The following is an 18640-nucleotide window of genomic DNA, read 5'->3' as shown; positions in this document are numbered from 1 at the left end:
TACTGAAAAAGTAAGTATTGCACGAACTTCATGAATATTGGTGATTTATTTGCAAGGTACCTAATACTACAAGAAGCCACTGTGATCTTCTGCAAATCAAACAGAAAGGTGTATTTCCAACTGAGTTATTTCAATGTAATTATAGTAAATCTTGTTTCACCTTGTCATTAATATAGACACAGTGTAACTTGTGTCTATATTGGTTAGCTGTATTTTAGACAAACAATTTGTGGTTTATTATTTATTAGTTATTAATTCCCAAGGAATGACATACAGTTTTTCATGGAAAACGTTGATACATAATAGCCATTGTTTGTAACCTTAGCTACTACAGGTTTAGCATAAACCTCTGACTAAACCAGCTTGGTTTGAATGATTTAAAAAAAAAAAAAATGGAAAAAAATGGTAGAATACTTTAGGTACTTTTAATAAAATGAATACAAGAAATAAATGCCTTGCTCTGCCTTTGCATGCCTAAACATGTAGTTCTCCTCTTTACTCTACAGTTCCCACATCTAAATTTTATGCTTGTAGAAGCAGTGCCAGCTTCCAGAAAGCATGTCTGAAAAATTAACCAGCTTTCTCACTAGAAAGACTTTATAAAAGCAATTTCCAAAAGTAATAGAAAGAAATAAATGTTCAACACAAAAATTAAACAGAAATTCAGAACATAGGAGGTTACCAGCACCTTTGCAAATAAAACCCACTTGTTTTATTTTTGTGCAGTAATATGCAGTATGTGTTACAGTATATGTTAAGTATATACTTAGACTTAGAAGGCTGTAGAAAATTGCTCCTTTTCAGTTAGGCTGGAAGAAAATAAATGTGCCTGCTCTTTTAAGTGCAATTTTTAGGCTTTGCATTTTGTTTTTTTTTTTTTTTTTTTTTTGCGCCTCTCCTTCTCCCCTACACCCCCCCCCCCCCTTTTAGTAGTTTATCTAACATAAACTCCAATCATTTTCTAACTTTTCTAAAATACTTTCTGTGAGAGCTAGCTGACACAGAGTACTGATGCTGGAAGCACCAGACACTGACTGTTCAAAAAGAAATACAACTTGTAGACCAGTGTATATATTATTATACTGACAAAAATAAGTATTACATTTTTAGAAAGAAAACCTGACTTTGGACTGATGTGTATTTGACCTTCTGGAAGAGCACATGAAGCATAAGTTGATGGAACTACATCTTTTATTCCTTTTGGCTCTTGATTTTTCTCAGAACAAGAGGTCTCCTTTCAGAGATGTGCCCTCACCTGCCTCCTACGCTCTTGCTCTGTGATCATAAACCTTACATTCCCAATACTCCTAACAATTTAGAGTCCAATTTATCTTTGTGAGAGATCAGAACAGTTTTCTACTGGACTCCACCAGCAGCAGAGAATCAAATAATATAACTTAATTGGTAAGACACCATTTTCTGAGACAGAGTTCTTATTAAATGTTTTATCCTATGTTACGATCCCAGCCTTCAGCACTTAAAGTAAGTTTATTTTTCAGAGACCACATGTTAATGTTTTTTCATAAAAATATTCTCAAACCCCTTGAGTCATCCAAAATTTAACACTAAATGTCAACAAGTCAATTTTGAAATGATTTGCCAAATGTGTTTTTGCTTTAGCTCTTTGGTCTGCGTTTAATTTCCCTGTAGTAAGGGCAATTTCTTACTCAGTTGCGTACATTGTTTGGAAAACAGACAACTTCAATGTTGTAAGGTATGGTGATGATAACATATGTCCTCCTTCAGTAATAGAATTACAGGGTTTATTTATTTTCACAGTTAGTTCATAATACACCTTTCTTGAATTTCATAGTCTCGCCTTCCTCTTACCCACCCAGCTCCCAGTTCCAAGGGTTGATCTCTTCCTCTGCAGAATATATTCACTTGCACTCAATGAGAGGTTTTCTGTGCCACTAACTGTACATGGTTACAGAAAAGAGTTTTCACCAATAATTTTCCACTGTTTTTTAAAGAGAAATTCGATTACAAGCAATGACAAGCATACCTTTTACTACTACTTTCACTATCTCATGATCATAGGTTGCACACTGCCAAAACCACTACATCTGAGATCAGAGCATCTCTCAAAAGACTATAAATATATTATAAAATCTTTTAAGTACCATAGTAGTAGACATAGCTAGAAGACATAACTAATGACAGGCACATTCTCTTAACCTGCCCCTCAAACATACACAGGTTTTATTTCTCTACATTTCTTCCACTCAGACCATGCGAATCCTTGCTTTTCATGGAATTACGAGCATTCACTGAAAGCAAAACTGAAAGAAAATGTAAATTCTTTCTTTTCCATTAAAAATGAGAAGCTTGAGACCATTTCAGACTTGAGGGGTTTAAATAGCTACAGAGTTCCTAAGAATATTTGTGGATATTCACACTTCAACAAGTCACAGACACTAGAGAAGACACTGCCATGCATCAACAGAGCTCAAGCAAGTATATTTCCATACGAACATATGAATACAAAGATTCCTGACATTCAAGGGTAGAGAAATAATTTTCCAGTACAAAGTTCCATCACTGAGGCTGAAAAACCTCTTCAGGTGATTCTTAACACATGAGGCAGCTGTTACAGGTCATCTGAGATTATAAGGACAAAATGCAGATCGGGAAAGAGAGAGCAAACTGGTAATAGCCAGATTCATGTAGTACATTCCTTTCAGTAAGAATAGAAAATGAATTGTGCTGAATCTGGAATAGGAAATAACAGCAGCATGTAACAAACTTCTTGCTCTGTTTTTCTTAGTAATAATAGTCTTTTGCATGCAAACCTTTCTAACACCTTAGAAAGGTTTCTAAGGTGTTAGAAGGTAAACCTTCTAAATGTTGTTACATTTTCAGATGTTCTTCCTTTAAAAATAAAGTCTCTCTACAATGATGTTGAATGATAATAATAATTATGCAATAAAAAAGGTAGTGACGGTTGTTTGCAATGGAAACTGCCTCAAACCCTATCAGGCTAGCTTAATGCCTCAGACATTCCAGTTAGTGTTCTGTCTCCAAGCAGTTGTTACTCTGAAGTCGTTTTCCTTTTTACAACAATGCCTTGCCACCTAAAGATTAGGATTAGGCTGATTTGAGTTAGGCACTGACACTAGATTGGTACACAAGATTGTAAGGCAAAGATTTAAAAAAAATAAGAGTACAGAAAAATATTTTTTAGGCCTTATTTGAACAAGACTTGGTCAAGTGTCACTTACTCACTTTGGTCTAACTCTAAATGACAGATTAACAATATATACAGAAACAAGGCCGAGGATAGAACGGTATAAAGTTTTAGACTTTGCTTTCAGAGAGGCACTGAATTTAATAGGATCCTAAATTCTGAAAGACCTGAGCACCCAGTCCCAGGTAGACAGGTCCTTATAAGTCTCACCAAATATATTCCTAAAACAACCACTTCTGCAAATTTTGGTTCTTTGAATCCATTTTTTACTACAGACAAAAGAACATTTGTAGGCACTAGTCTCTAATAATGATTTACAGTAGACATGTGCCTGTGAGCAAATAAAGGCAAAGATGTTGATGTTTAGTCTGGAGAAAAGGAGGCTGAGGGGAGATCTTATTGCTCTCTATAACTACCTCAAAGGAAGGTGGAGCAAGGTGGGTATTAGTCTCTTTGTCCAGGTAACAAGTTATAGGAAATGACCTCAAGTTGTGAAATGTGAGGTTTAGCTTGGATATTAAGAAATATTTCTGCACTGAAAAAGGTTGTCAAGCAGTGGAACAGGCTGCCCAGGGAAGAGTCACCATCCCTGGAGGTATTTAAAAGATGCAGATGTGGTGCTTAGGGACATGGTTAGTGGTGGACTTCACAGTGTTAGGTTAACAGGTTAGATTTGATGATCTTAAATGATTCTTTCATAGAATCATAGAATGGTTTAAGTTGGAAGGGATGTTAAAGATCACCTAGTTCCAACCCCCCCTGCTGTGGGCAGGGACATTTCCCACTAGACCAGGTTGCTCAAAGCCCCATCCAGCCTGGCCTTGAACACCTCCAGGGATGGTGCATCCACAACTTCTCTGGGCAACCTGGGCCAGTGTTTCACCATCCTCAGAATGAAAAATTTCTTCCTAATATCTAATCTAAATCTGCCCTCTTCCAGTTTGAAGCCATTACCCCTCATCTTACACTATTCTTTGATTCTATGATTGTTGAAACTCATCTGAACCAAGTACTTGGAGTTTAAAAACTAGGTAGAAAATAAGCACCTCTGCAGTGCAATATAATTCTGCCTAAGGTTTGAACTACAGCAGCCTTGGAAAAGAAGTACCAAACAGGATTTGGAGACATAAATGAACATCAGGTTAATCAATTTGTAACAAACTTTAGTCCTCCAGTAAGTCCACAAATCTACCCCCATTACACTCTTACTTTTTGAAATTTCTGAGATATGATTAGTAGGCTAACCGTTAATACTGAAAGATAATTGATAATTAAAAAGATAACCCCCAAACTGTTCCCATTCTGATCCTTACAACAGAGTTGGGTACGGTTATTAAAACAAAAGGAAACATATACTAAAAGGAATCCTGGGCATATTTGAAATCTGTTCCCTATCTCATCTTTCATCTTTATCTATACAAGCCAAGAACAGTTCAAAATTATATTTCTGGCATCAATGTGAGATGCTCTTTTTGAACTCTTCCTAACAGGAGGGATGGCAGGGTCTTAGTGAATTCATTTTGAAGGATGTCTGTCAGAGAGTTAAGTACAGCAAGATGCGAGGAGAGGAGAGGAGAGGAGAGGAGAGGAGAGGAGAGGAGAGGAGAGGAGAGGAGAGGAGAGGAGAGGAGAGGAGAGGAGAGGAGAGGAGAGGAGAGGAGAGAAGAGAAGAGAAGAGAAGAGAAGAGAAGAGAAGAGAAGAGAAGAGAAGAGAAGAGAAGAGAAGAGAAGAGAAGAGAAGAGAAGAGAAGAGAAGAGAAGAGAAGAGAAGAGAAGAGAAGAGAAGAGAAGAGAAGAGAAGAGAAGAGAAGAGAAGAGAAGAGAAGAGAAGAGAAGAATAGTTTGGGTTGGAAGGGACCTTTAAAGGTCATCTAGTCCAACCTCCTGCAATGAGCAGGGACATCTTCAACTAGATCAAGTTGCTCAGATCCATGTGCAGCCGGACCTTGAATATTCCCAGTGATGAGGCATCTACCACCTTCTCTGGGCAACCTGTTCTCCCTGCAGAGAAGGGAGACAGGTTCTCCCTGTTGTCCCTCTCTACCAAAGAACTCCCTACACTGAGGTAATAGGCTGCAGTGCTAAACCAAGCATGAACTAATCATTGCATTTTGAAAACAAATATGCCAAATTTTTAATTTTGCGAGGAAAACTTCCAAGTCAAAATGTCAATGGCTATACTATACATGAGGCATAGTCTATCTGTATTAATAGAAGAATTATATGAGATAGCAACATATCTCTTACCAGAAGCACAAAGCAAATGAACTAAGAAAATAAAGCAGAATTACAGAATTACAATGCAGTTTTGACTAAACCGCTTGCCTCAGGGAAATGGTAATTCGACAAACTATCAGTTTATCCTAACAGCTAAGAGAAACCACTTCATTTATGGACATAGAATCATACCACAAACAAAATGGATAGTTGCCTTGAAAAATATCTGTGCAGTACCAGGTATTGCCATATCATTTCAGGTAAGACTCTGATGTAAACAGTTCTTGGAAGCTTAGAGTGGAAGAGACTGCAGAGCTCCTGCTCCATTAATGATGTTTATTTTGGAAGTTCTTGAACAGTTTAATATAAATCACCTTTGCTGCAAAGTTTCTTTCTTCCTCCTAGAGCCTCACAGGCAGGGAAAGCAGTTGACTGCCATGAAATTTTTAACAGCCTTTCACATGCTGGAAGAATATTATGTTTTCCTTCACTCTCTTATGTATAAAACAAATCCAGTTCTTTCTGACTTTCCCCATACATCATTTCTCCAACCTATGATCATTATTGTTCTCTTCTAGATTCTCTGTAATTTACCAACATCTTTTTACATGGGGTATTCATTCTTTATGTCCTCAACTCCAAATGTGTATAAGCTGAAATAACCAGCCATGGCATGCCAAAACTACTTTCAACCTATGTAGTGGAATTACAGCATTTATTTTCACAGAAAATTATAGCATGGCATTTCCACATCTATTTTGCTGGGTGACATAATAGTCTGAGTTTTAGCTGAGCCACCTCGCACAGCACTTCCACCTGTAACATGCCTAGAAACAGAAAGTTTAAGCTTTATTGGTGAGTGCCGTCTACATACATCTAGGATTAGATTCTTACATGAACTTAGCACCTATGACCGACTGCATTTCAGTGACAGTTGGGCACATCCTTGCTCTTGCACCTCTGAGAATCATTCCAAAATGAATAGCCATATGGTTGAGTTTTACAATTCTGACTTGGTAACTGGTGACTCCAGCTTGTACAATGGTGTAGGAATTCTTGGACTGTGGCCATCACATTCTGTTACAGGGGAAAAAAAAAACCAGTACAAACCTACACATTTTTATTTTTATTTTTGTAAATCTGGTGAACACACGGTCTACTTGATTTTGGATTTTTCTTTTCTTTTTTTTTGCCAGCTCTCTCATTCATTCTTCTTCTGACTCATATCTTAGCAAGCTGACAGCACTAACGAAGTGAAATAAAATTCTGATAGTACATGATTGATACAGAAGTTATTGGTTTGCCATTAAAATTAGGGAATGAACAATGACAAAACTACACATTTAATTCTTCTGTACTAAAACAATACAATTCAGTATGAAAGAACACATCTTATCTGCTAATATGTCTGCTGGGAGACATTAACTCACCTCGTACCAGATAAAGACATGCATATTTTTCTAGCTGCACCAAAACATAGCTAAAATTTTTATTTATATTTTCATATGTTTAAATACTTATTTCACAATTTTAAAAAAAATACATACCTGTGCTACCCAATACAAAACATCAGTGCAGCTTTTAGGCACAAATCAATTACATTTTGTATAAATACTGTAGAATACAGGTGCATTTGGGACCATACTGATATAATTTGTAATGAATTGTTAAGTGCATGTATTGATGAGTTTTCTACTCATATTAGTGAAAACATCTTATTGTCCCTTAGTTTCAATCCAGTGTTTTGACAGGTAATACCTCCAGTAGCACCTGTCAAAACATACTTAGGAGGAAAGATCTGAAATTTGCTGCTGAAGCCCTGCACAACAAATGTTAAACTACATTAATCACGATCAGATAAAATTCTGCTGCACAGCCTGTATTTGCCTGAAAGATCTTCATGCATTTCATATAGACAAGAAAACAACGTTCTTTTAGTTTTCTTTGCTTATTACTTTCTGTTGTGCATGTACCTTTCTTTGTCTTAGCTATGAGGTCAGCTACCTACTCTGCCATCAACAAACGAAGATTCATTAAAAATATTAGCAATTTGTGCATTTGGAGTAGAAGAATTTAAGATTCTTTCCAGAACTGCCTTTATGTTTTATGTGCCCATAGCAAGACTTAGAAATCTTTCAGAGTCCAGGTTTGTTTCAAAGCTATTTTTACTAGAGTCCCAAGGTGCAATTATACTTTCCACTGCGCTTATTCAAATGTTTTTGGTTTTTTGTACTACTTGAATCTGAAAAAAAGCTTCCCTGATTTAATTTAATATGTCCCCATCCTTAAAAAAAAAAACAAAACCCAAAAACCAAAAAACCCCAAACAAACAAAAAAAACCAAACCAAAAACCCCAGAAGAAACCAACCTCTATCCCACCAAACAAAACAAAACTGCAAAAATTATTTTACTCAAATTCTACCTTCAAGACACACATCTTCATCTGCTTGGTATTTCTACTGTCACCCAATCTCTATTTTTCTAACACACGGGATAGACTACACATCTATAAAAAATGAGTTGAAAGACTCAGATGGAGTGTTCTGATTTGGGGAGATTTGGAGCTGTTGCATGAAACTTGGAACAACAGAAGTATATATTTAGCATTGCAGCAACCTCAGGAAAAGTCCACCTGGCTTTTTTCAGGACAGTGCCAGCTCTCCTGAACCTCCAGTATAAGTGATCAGTTGAGAGAAGCTAAGTCCAGGGATTTTTAACTATCCTTAGATATTCTTATGGAACTGATAGAGGACCCATGCAAATAGTTCCACCTATTTCAATATTGGTGAAAGAAATCTGAGACATGATACAAGACTTTTCTACTGGGTTTGTTTCTACCTCCCCCTTCCCAGTGAAAACTCAGGATTCAAGATGTTAAACTTTGACAAACCAAGATAATTACTCTATGCTTATATTTTTATATATTCTTGGCTTATAATACTGATGATGATATCCACTTCCTGACAGTCAAATGAGCATCTGGATCAGGCTAACAGAATGCTACAAATGTAGTTTCCTCATGTATTCACTTAGTCATTATCAAATTTGAATGAAGCTGATAGTATCAGTATCAAAACTAAAGCCTTCATCAGCAGTATAGAAGTTCAGAATCTGGCTCACATTTGAATAATTGCTAGGGTCATTATACTGTCATTTAGCTTTGACCTAAATGGTGTTTTTTGACAGTTTAATCCTAGGCACTATACTCCTAACAGAAAATATTGCCAATGAGGTTAGGGAGGGAGGAAAGTATTTTCTGTTACCAAAACAACATAGTAAGTGTATTCAAAACAAGGAGTTACGCAGCAAAGAAGGAAAGGATTGAATTCAGATCCACAACAGGACCCTACCCTGAAACAGGAGGCAGGACTAAATGTTTCCCGTTTGAGGCAATATTATCTTTTGCTACAAAGTGAGATTCTCTGTCATTCACATCATACACTACAGCACATGAGCTCTCAGAACATTCAATTAATTCAGAGGATGTAAAAAAAAAAAAAGGAAAATCTGCGCTGCTGGGGGCAGAGAGGAAGACAGAGGAATGGGGAAGAGAGGTATCACACATTAATGCCTTATGTGCTTTAAAGCTTTCCTTAGTGTAACACACAACTTTTTTTTTAATCTCTAATTTGCAGTTTTCAATATCATTCTTTTATTTCATTTAGATTAAACTCATGTATGTGACAAATATGCTACCAACACTGTTCCATGCACTGCCAGTGTGCATAATCCTTTTTGATATAAATTATGTGTATGGTAGCTGAATGATGGGACTGACTTTCTCCCTCTCGTCTGGTTTAGGTCAAGTTATATTCAGGTGATGACATTTCATACAAAACCAACAAAGTGTGAAAGGTTATAAGTGAAAGAGCTTCTCTTTTCCTGCAGCTTCCTTTTAGGCAAACAAATGAATAATGAATTCACTGTAACATCTTCATTTGATGTACTCAGCTGTAAAATATGTACATTCTCAAAGCTGAAGTTACTCAGACATCTAACACATGCTAATGAACCAACTTTGTTTCTGCAGATGCAATTAAAATCCCCATCTTTATCTATGCAGGCCAGGTTAAAAAGGCTGATAACAAGCTGCAGGACTACAAAATGAAAAAAGCAAGCTAAACAGAAATGACGACATGGAGATAGAAAGTAGACGAAGTCCCAGAGAGAAATGATCTTGCCTTGCAGCAGGAATAATGATCAGGCTGCCAAGACACAAAAGCAACCAAGAAGGAATCAAAGGAAAAAGAGAGACAAAATTAGCAAAGATCTTCGTCTCTAATGGTATGTAACAGTGCTTGTATTTAACGTTTGAAATTTCACTTGGTCTCCTGGTACAAGGATATGCTATATAAAAATGATAGCATGAGAAAAGATAACAATGAAATGTTGTCATTCTATTCTTTTCCCACACAGGGATTCCCACTACTGCCTCACCGTCAATACTATTAATTACCTTACATGTATCTACTGTATTAGAAGAGGTAACTGGTATGCCATATTCACAGAGCTGCAGACTCTAAGATTGGAGCTGAATTAAGTACTGAGTAGCTGATCTCTAATGCTCTGCATTAGAGTGCATAAAACTCACTTGACCTATGAACACAGAATGAGATAGATTATGCACAAAAATATACGCAAACATAAGCATTGAATGCACAGACAATCCATTGACTAGATTGTCTGGTCTCTCATTACACTCAGGGGAATGCATTGCTGCTGAATGCTAATCACTTCTGGAGGTGATTACTATTCTGATCAGTGTTTTTTTAGGGTGCAGTCAGCAAAGGCTAGAGTTAGCTTGAAACTCTGCTAAGCAATTATTGGCGAGAATGAGTAGAATTTCATTTAGTTACATCAAAACATCTTTCTAGACTGTGGCTGTCTGTGGCCTGCAGTATTAAGATAAACTCTCAAGTATTTAAGTACACCTTCTGCAACGGGCTGCTTATTAGGATCAGACTTTTTCTTAGCACTGATGCTATTTAGCAGCAACTTTATTATATAAGAAGTAATTAGTGAAGAAATGGGCAAAATTTCATTTGCTTAATTCCAAACAACTGTCAGTGCCTAGACTAGACAAGGCCTGTAGACTCAAGATAAAATGAAAATTTCTGATAAGATTACCCTCTGCTATGTACTAATTGCCATCAGGTATGTACAGGCAGTGGTGTTAATGTAGGTTGAATTTACATGCAGAAAGTGATTCTATAATTAGAATGCTCTACAATGCTCGAACTGCAAAGAAACAACTCTATTTTTAAAAAAGTGATGAAATGGTAAAAGAATAAATACATCTATGTACTTCACTAAGTCTCCAGAAAGGAAAGACTGCTGCCAAGAGGTTCAACAAGTTATGTAATCATTGCAGTTATATGCATCCAAGCATTTGAAAAAAAACATTAATGCCAACATAGTACAGCATTAGGCTTTACGGTGCATTCCCCCCTGTTCCAAGCTTACACATGCAAAACCATTTTCATTTTGAAATGGAACTCATCCACGACTTACTGAAATATCACTTATTATCCAGTTACCTCCATAAGATACTTTTAAGTGATTTAAAAGCTTTTCTGATAATAAATCTCCTCTCCTCCTCCCTAGTCTCTTTCTCTCTTTCTGAACTGTTCTTGATCTTCTGTATTTATGGCATTTTTAACATAAGTTGCACAGCACTTTAGGTACCTTAGCTTTTTGCATTTCTAAGGGTCTTCCACCTGCAATCCTGCAGCCTGCCTCCCACTTGCAGCTCCCTACCCTTTCACACAAGCTGCCAGGACAGCGTGCACCAGAACACCTGTGGCAGTATTCTTCCTGTGACACTCTTGTTTGTTATCCATCTCTTGGACTTATACTTGCGAACCCCGATACTTGTGAACCCTGTTGTTATGGCAGGTTCCCAAGGAAAGCAATTGCCACTGGTGGTAGAATCACCCGTTCTTTCTCCCTCCCCTTTCCTGATTTCTACATTTGGTTGTAGCTTCTGGTTTACACTACCGGACTCATCAATGCATTTGCAGAACGTTGAGCAATGAACCAGCCACATAGCACCCTCCCAGTCAACGCATGTTCCCAGCAATGACAAGAGCATTATAAGCAGGAACAACCCAGGAGGAGTTTGAGTATGCCTGGACATATAATACAGAGTTATCGTGTGGAGAAGTACAATGGGGGAACTGCCTGCTCTAGTGGAGAGGGTGCTGAGGGCTGGACACTCACTTTGCTTTCTGGATGGCCACTGAGAAGGGTTTTTCCCTTTTCTTTTTCCCACCCTCTTTCTCTTCTTCTTTTATTTTTTTCTCTTTTCACTCCCCTCCCCTTCCAAATGATCCACCATTAGAATCAATGAATGCCATCAAATAAGAACCTGCCAGTAAATCTTCATGCAACACAGTGGTCTGTTACCACTCTTTCCATCACTTTCCTTATTATATAATAAAAAAGTATTGTTACTTTTGATTTCCCTTCACATACAGCACATCTTTTATTATAACACTTCTATTTTTAGAATAATATCCTTATGTTTTAGTCCTTCACTTTCCTAATTTTACTTTACCCTATAAAATGGAGTTTGAAATATCACAGACAATTTTGTATTCTAATACTGCATATGCTGTTGTGGAGTTTTTCTAGCATGCAGCTTGTGCTAACAAAACAATTCCTATGTTTCTTAAGCAAATCTTAAATAATATTTAAACTATAACACATAAAACTGAAAATTGAATGCTGTTGACATATATTAACTTCCTTATAACAGGATGATACAATCGTATGCTTGATACTACAGAGGAAGTAATATTTTCAATCAGCTCCTAATATATCCAGTATGATTGAAACAGAAAAAATAATAATCACTGTAGATCAAGAGATTTCAAGTTTTTCAGAGTATAAAAAGCCTACAAAATAAGTGGCGCGACTTGGTAATTTCACAGTGGAACTAACATTTCCTCTATAAGTGATTTTCATAGCGTGGACACTTTCAACTGGTGGCAACCTAAAAAAAAATAATCAGTTCTTGTGCATATACAGGGGGCAGACAAACATACAGGAAAGAAGCAAAAATCTTATGTAAGTGGTTACTCAGGTATGATATTATTAACGTTGTATATGTTTTCCTTACCCTAGACCTCTCCTCTAATTTTGTCATCATGACGACTGTTGCACCCCGTTGCTCCCACATCATTCTCCAGAAGTCACCAAAGGTTTCTGGCAATGCCCCTTGCGTTGCTATGTAAGCATTCTGCTTTCTGTAGCCATCTATGTAGTTAGCGTTGATATAGTCACTGCCTGGTATGCCTGCAAAGACAGAAGCGTGAAAACAAGTGGCAGAATTTCTGTGCTGTCCTATTGCACAAGCGTGAAAAAAATTGTGTGACACAGCTGGATCAGTGAATCTTAGCTTGCTGCACGCCCAGTAGTATGCGGGTACTTGCAAGTGAGTGTATGCCATTTGTGGAGCCAAGGAGTATGATGGCCTCTCTGGAAACAACCAGTCTTTTGAAACAAAGGACTCAGTCTGATAAGGAAGTATAAAAGAAGGTTGAAAATCTGTAGCAGATGGAGAGACCCGGTAGAGGAAACAGCAGCATTTAAAAGTTGGTCTGACACCGCCTGCAGTCGCCCACCAGCATGGCAGCCTCTGTGTGGGCCAGACATAGAATCCTCTCCATCAGATGTCCTGAGTAAGCTCCTCTTAATGCTCTCATTGAGCTCATTGCATTTCTTCTAAATATAGAAAAAGGGTTCACGTTGTCAGACTATTAATATTACCGATACATTCATTTTTTCCCATTAAATGGGAAGCTAACTATGAGCTTTATTTTAACAACACACATTATGTAAATCAGGTTGAAGAAACAGTGGAATCTGCTATATGGTGTGTGGACATACAAATAAAGGCCTCTGCAAGTCAGAATAAAAATTAAATGCATGAAAAGAAGGGGGAATCCAAGACCAGTGGGCACATTGGACCTACACTCTCAATTGCTCGAGGCTGAGGTATTTTGGACAATACTTACAGAGGGACTTTGGGTGTGTCTACCAGATGCATGTCCATGCTTTGAGCCACATGGAAGTGAGCCAGCTCCTAAATGGAATCTGTTTAACTGAGGGCATGCAGCGCCATGTCTGTACTGAGAGCTGGACCATAACATGCCGCCTGCCGAGGCTGAAGAGGAGTATTGGCTGCAGTGAAGATAATGTCTGGACTAGTCCGGACTAATAAAGCAGTGATGCTCACAGAAAGGGGTGAATACGGACATACAGGTCTCAGCCCCATCCCTCCTGTGTTCAGCAGTGCAGTGTTCGGCTTTTAACTCTGACTATGTGCATGTTGGAAGACAAAGCATGGCAGGCAGCAGTTTCTATGTCCCTGCTGTTTTTTTAACTGATGACTGGAGGAAGAAAAGATACTCATGTGAGATCTCAGTGCTGGTGGGTGGCAAAGCAGTATTCCCTGCATTACTGTAGTGTTGAACATGGAAGTGTTCCCCGTAAGAGTTAGCTGAAATACAGAATATTATGTGCATCATAATAAAATGACACAAAAGGTTTGTTAAAGTGATTAACGGAAGTTACTTCTTTAAGCAGAAATAAATGATTTATGCTTACACAGCCAATCTGCCATGCCCAAGTCTACAACCGCAGCAGACGGTGCAGGTTGCACAAACTGTTTCAAAAGACAAGTCAAGGTGGTACAAGCTCCCTGGCTTATTCTAAAGCTGTGATATTTTCACTCCACAAAGCAACAGAGTTTAATTTCTTTGGCTATGAAACACAATAAATTATCAATTATCTTTAAATAAATGTTTCTCAAGCTTTTTGTCAGAAATTGCACCTTCAAATCTATCCTGACATATCTCCTGCTGGTGATCCCAAGCCAGGAATTATTGGGGATGCACACTCCTGTCTTTCCTGACAACCAAGTGTCATAAGTCTGAAACTATCTTCCAAAATAATTTCAATTTGAATGGAAAGTAGAGGTACCACTTTAGTATTTTTGTTTGTTTCTTTTTAGCTACAATTGAAGAGTTTCTCCACCCATTGTGGGTAAGATTAGTGTTTCATTCTACCATTTACTTAGTAATGAATAAACCCACTGATTAACTGTGACACTAATTAAGACCCAATATAATCTTGAAATGATTGAGATTATGGGTTACTGCAGCTGTAGTCTGGCATAAAATTTTGTCTTTATGCCCAAGAAAGCTTAATAGATTTTCTTGTTTTATATGTTAAAATTATATTTAAACACAAATTTTAATTTAATTTGACTTTCTGTACAATTAAAGGAAAAAACTGACAAAATATTTCAGGGAAGGAAAGGGTTTATAACTTCAGGGGCACAAGAGAGGCAGCAAATGGCACTCCTCAGGCAAGATGCATGGATGGACATAAGAAGACTGGTTGACTATGATTAGAACTGATTGGAAGTCTCTTCTGGGAGAAAAATAAAACAAAATAAAAAACCTTTGAAACCTGCACAGTCTATAGCTGAAAAGCATGGTTTCCCTACATGAAAGGCAGAAATTGGGAGTTCAAAAGCCTTACTCTTGTAGACTTGAAACTTTTTTACATGACAGTTCTTATTGTGGATATTGGAATTAATGACTTAGAAAATACAACTGCTAGGCACAATGCTGTATTTTCCCCCTTTATCAAGATAATAAAACATTTTTGCACAAAACAGATGAGAAAGAAAAATGAAGCCAACAGGAGAAATCTACACCAACTGGGTATTATTACCAAAGGAACTGAGAAAGCTGGTAAGAAATGTTTTCTGCATAAATTAGAATTATATTATGATGCCTGGTATCATACTTTGAAGCATATGTTATAAATAAAAGCCTGAGGAAAAAATGAAAAAGAAAAACAACACTTTGTAAAGTGGTTAAATGATCTTCTGGGAAAGCTGTCCTCTGGAGCTGATATTGCACAAACTCAGCGTGAAAATTAAGCATGAGAAGTATTGCAAACTGTGCACCAAAGAATGTTCTTTACAAATCTTAGCAGCCAACCCTAGTACCTGATGTAAAAAAATCCAGAATGTCTATAATCGTAAATACTTTACTAACTGGTATTAAATTTATTGATAAATCATATTGAAATAAATAACTTCTAAATTAAATCAATTCTAATTCTTTAGATTAGAATGAAGAAAAGATTCCAGATTATACCTCCTTTGATCACAGATGCAAGTAAGAAAGAATTAAGATTAACAATTACTGGTATTTGCAAAGAGGATTTCTTCCAAGCTAGGTTAAAGTGGAAATTTCCACTTGATTTCTCCACTTGCCTTTAATCAAGAGGACACAAAATATCCTGTATGTTCTTTAGCCAGAAAAAATCCTTTTATAAGGCAACTCAGCCTCATGGAGAATGAAAAGGATGTGGCTGGGACATGGACAGGAAAGTCCATTTACCATAGGACTTGAGCAACTGTTAGTAACTTAACAAATGCAGTTTTGGGAAAAACTAGGTGCTGCTCCAACACTTTGTACAGTGAGGAGATTTTCATCAAGGGTTTATCTCTAGTAAAATACAGTGCTTTATAGGGTTATATCTTTACTGAGATCAGAAGAACAATACGATTCACAATACTCAGCTCCATTGACTCTCTCACCCACAGTACCCATTAGGTGTTTTCTTTGTTCTCCATCCATTCTCATAGTCCCTTCAAGTATCATACCCATTTCTCACAGAGCCTCTTTTCATCACTGTTTTCATGCATGACCTCAGTTTCACATCTTGTTCCAAAATCCTTTTGTATTCTGTAATACCACTTTCCTACTCTCACTTGCTATCTCACACTTTGCCACACCAGTTTTTGCTTCATCAGCTATGTCCCCACAACGCCTAAACTTAAAGCCCTCTAGGGAAGGTGCCTCATCATGAGAGGCCTAATGAAGTGTGTGCAGTTTAAAAATAACATATACAAAACCTGAACATCTGTAAATATTTACACTGACCAAGCGGAAACAATTATCAAAAGGAAATAAATCTAAATATTAAAATGTCACTGTCTGCAATGACTTTTCTGGCCATAACCTCATTCTGAGCTGAGAAAGCTGAACAATTCTCTGTCAAGTCTAATAGTGCAAAACCAATCAAATGACAACTAGTTTGACTGCAGTACAATGAAATCCTGCATACCTTTGTTAGCTGTCATAGCTTGAAGGCAACATACCCACAAGCACAGCAGCAATTGCCATCATTACTTAAATTTGGGTTTAATAGTTAAGAGAGGTGAGTTATTCTGTAAAAACATGGGTCAAGAAGAGCACAAAGCAACCTTAACTAAGTCTATTGGCAGTGGGATTTACTGCAGATTTAAGACAGTACACCCAAAGTGTAAATTTAGGGTAACCCATGCAGTGTAACCTGACTTTCACAAGTTTCATGGAGACAGAGACACAGTTTCTGCACAAAAAGCCATCTAAAGACTAAGCTTCCAGATCGTTATTCTACCATAACTATTTTCTAGTAGCCTTTTCAACTATGTGATGAATGACCAGAGTCTGCAATCTTCTTACTCTGCCAGACAGGAATCGAGCACAATGGGGGAAGAATCAGATGAGTAGTTGAGCATAAAAGACATCCCATTTTCAAATATCTCAAGAGAACAAAGTAGTTCAGATTTTACAGAGTAACAGTGAATGAGCAATGAAACAAAATTAGACGATGCCACAATTAAAGTGCAAAAGATTTAAAAAAATGAGCTCTAGAGCTTCCAATTTATGCTGAGACTGTACTCATGAACTGATATGACAGTACAGTTTGCTGCAGCATAGACTCAGATCCACAAGGCTAATAACGTAGACCTCAGAATTATTCACTTGATTTCCTGAAGACAGTTATATTATTAAATAGCTTTAATTAGACTTCAAGTTTTATTCACAAACTGAAATCAAATCATGAAATTATTTCAAGCCTTTACAAAGGCTAAGTACTGAACAGCCTTTCTATTTAAAACAAATTAAACCATAAACCTTTGTTTCTGTGCTGCTTCCCTAAGAGATGTGCTGTTAGTCATAAAAAGAGTGTGAAGTAATAGGATTAAATTCTGTCATGCTTGTAAACAAGTTGGGAAAATGCAACGACGAATTCAAAATGCTGATGAAGCAGTCCTATTGGTTTAAATCAATGACTGATATGTTGAACTATATCAGAGCAAAAATTAACTACGGCAGCTACTAGATGCCAGTAACAACTGTTTTTGAGGAAGGTTTTGGAACATAAAGTCTATACAGTTAAGGAGATTATCAAATTCAAATGGTCTAAGCACAAGACCAATGAAGACATTGTACTAACGAACACTGGTAAAATGAAAGCTTTTTACAAAGACTGAGGAAACTGCACTACATATCATCCTAACAATATAAGGTAAGAAGGAAAAAGAAATGACAGAAAATGAAAACCTATACATTGCTGGATTGTGGATGGACTATTAGGACTAGGAGAGTCAGGTGAAGGGGGAAAGAACGAAAGATATGGAATCTCAAAGTGAAATGCTGAATTACAGAGAATTATGGAAAGAAGGCAATGTCAAAAAAGAGTGGGCAGAAGAGAGAATTAAGCAGGACATAGAAAGGGATTGTGTAGAGGACAGAAGACAAATATTTGAAAGGAAAAAAAAAAGTGAGATGAAAAAAATTTGGAAAAGGTGAAATGTAGGGTTAGAAACTAAAAACTAGGAGTTGTAGAAGATCTGCAGGCAAGATGAGAAACTTGGAAGGTGAGCAGCAGAAAAACAGGCTGGGAAACAGGAGAGTTCTGTTACAAAAAAGAAAGGAAGCTTGGATTTGTTTTGTTTCATTTTGTTGTAATAGTTGACTAGTATTAAGACAGGGTACAGAATGAAAGTAAACAGATTGTTCAGTGCAGTTCCTCAGAAACACAAAGAACAGCATTGTGCCAGCACAAAGGTCACAATATATTGAGATAGCAGTATATTGCACGATAGTGCAAAGCAGGTATTGAAATCCAGCATGAAGTTATCATACTGTGATTACTTTACAGCTGTCTGAAACTTGATTTGGTGATTCTCCAACTCTTTAAGACTGAGTAACACCAAAGTTATATATTTTAGCAGTCTTTTTTTTGGATAGAAATATTCATTTATACCTCTAAATGATGCACTAAGAGGGCTGATGCGCACCAATGGGTTTGATATTTCAATAATCAATAATTTATTAATCCCTGGAAGTGTTTAAGGCCACACTGGATGGGGCTTTGACC

General features: G+C 37.1%; 1 protein-coding gene across 1 annotated transcript in view; it reads right to left on the bottom strand.

Annotated features, from left to right (window-relative positions):
- Positions 1–18640, bottom strand: part of PTPRD (protein tyrosine phosphatase receptor type D) — a gene marked incomplete at both ends in the record, with an annotated part of 283207 nt that overhangs the window by 35932 nt on the left and 228635 nt on the right. Inside the window, one exon of the mRNA XM_082497465.1 lies at positions 12525–12700. Within this exon, the coding sequence (XP_082353591.1) occupies positions 12525–12700 (176 nt within the window). The remainder of the gene's footprint in view (positions 1–12524; positions 12701–18640) is intronic.

The sequence above is a fragment of the Vanellus vanellus genome, assembly GCF_965231255.1.
Source record: "Vanellus vanellus genome assembly, chromosome: Z".
Lineage (NCBI taxonomy): Eukaryota > Metazoa > Chordata > Aves > Charadriiformes > Charadriidae > Vanellus > Vanellus vanellus.
This window is presented reverse-complemented; position numbering and strand designations above follow the sequence as displayed.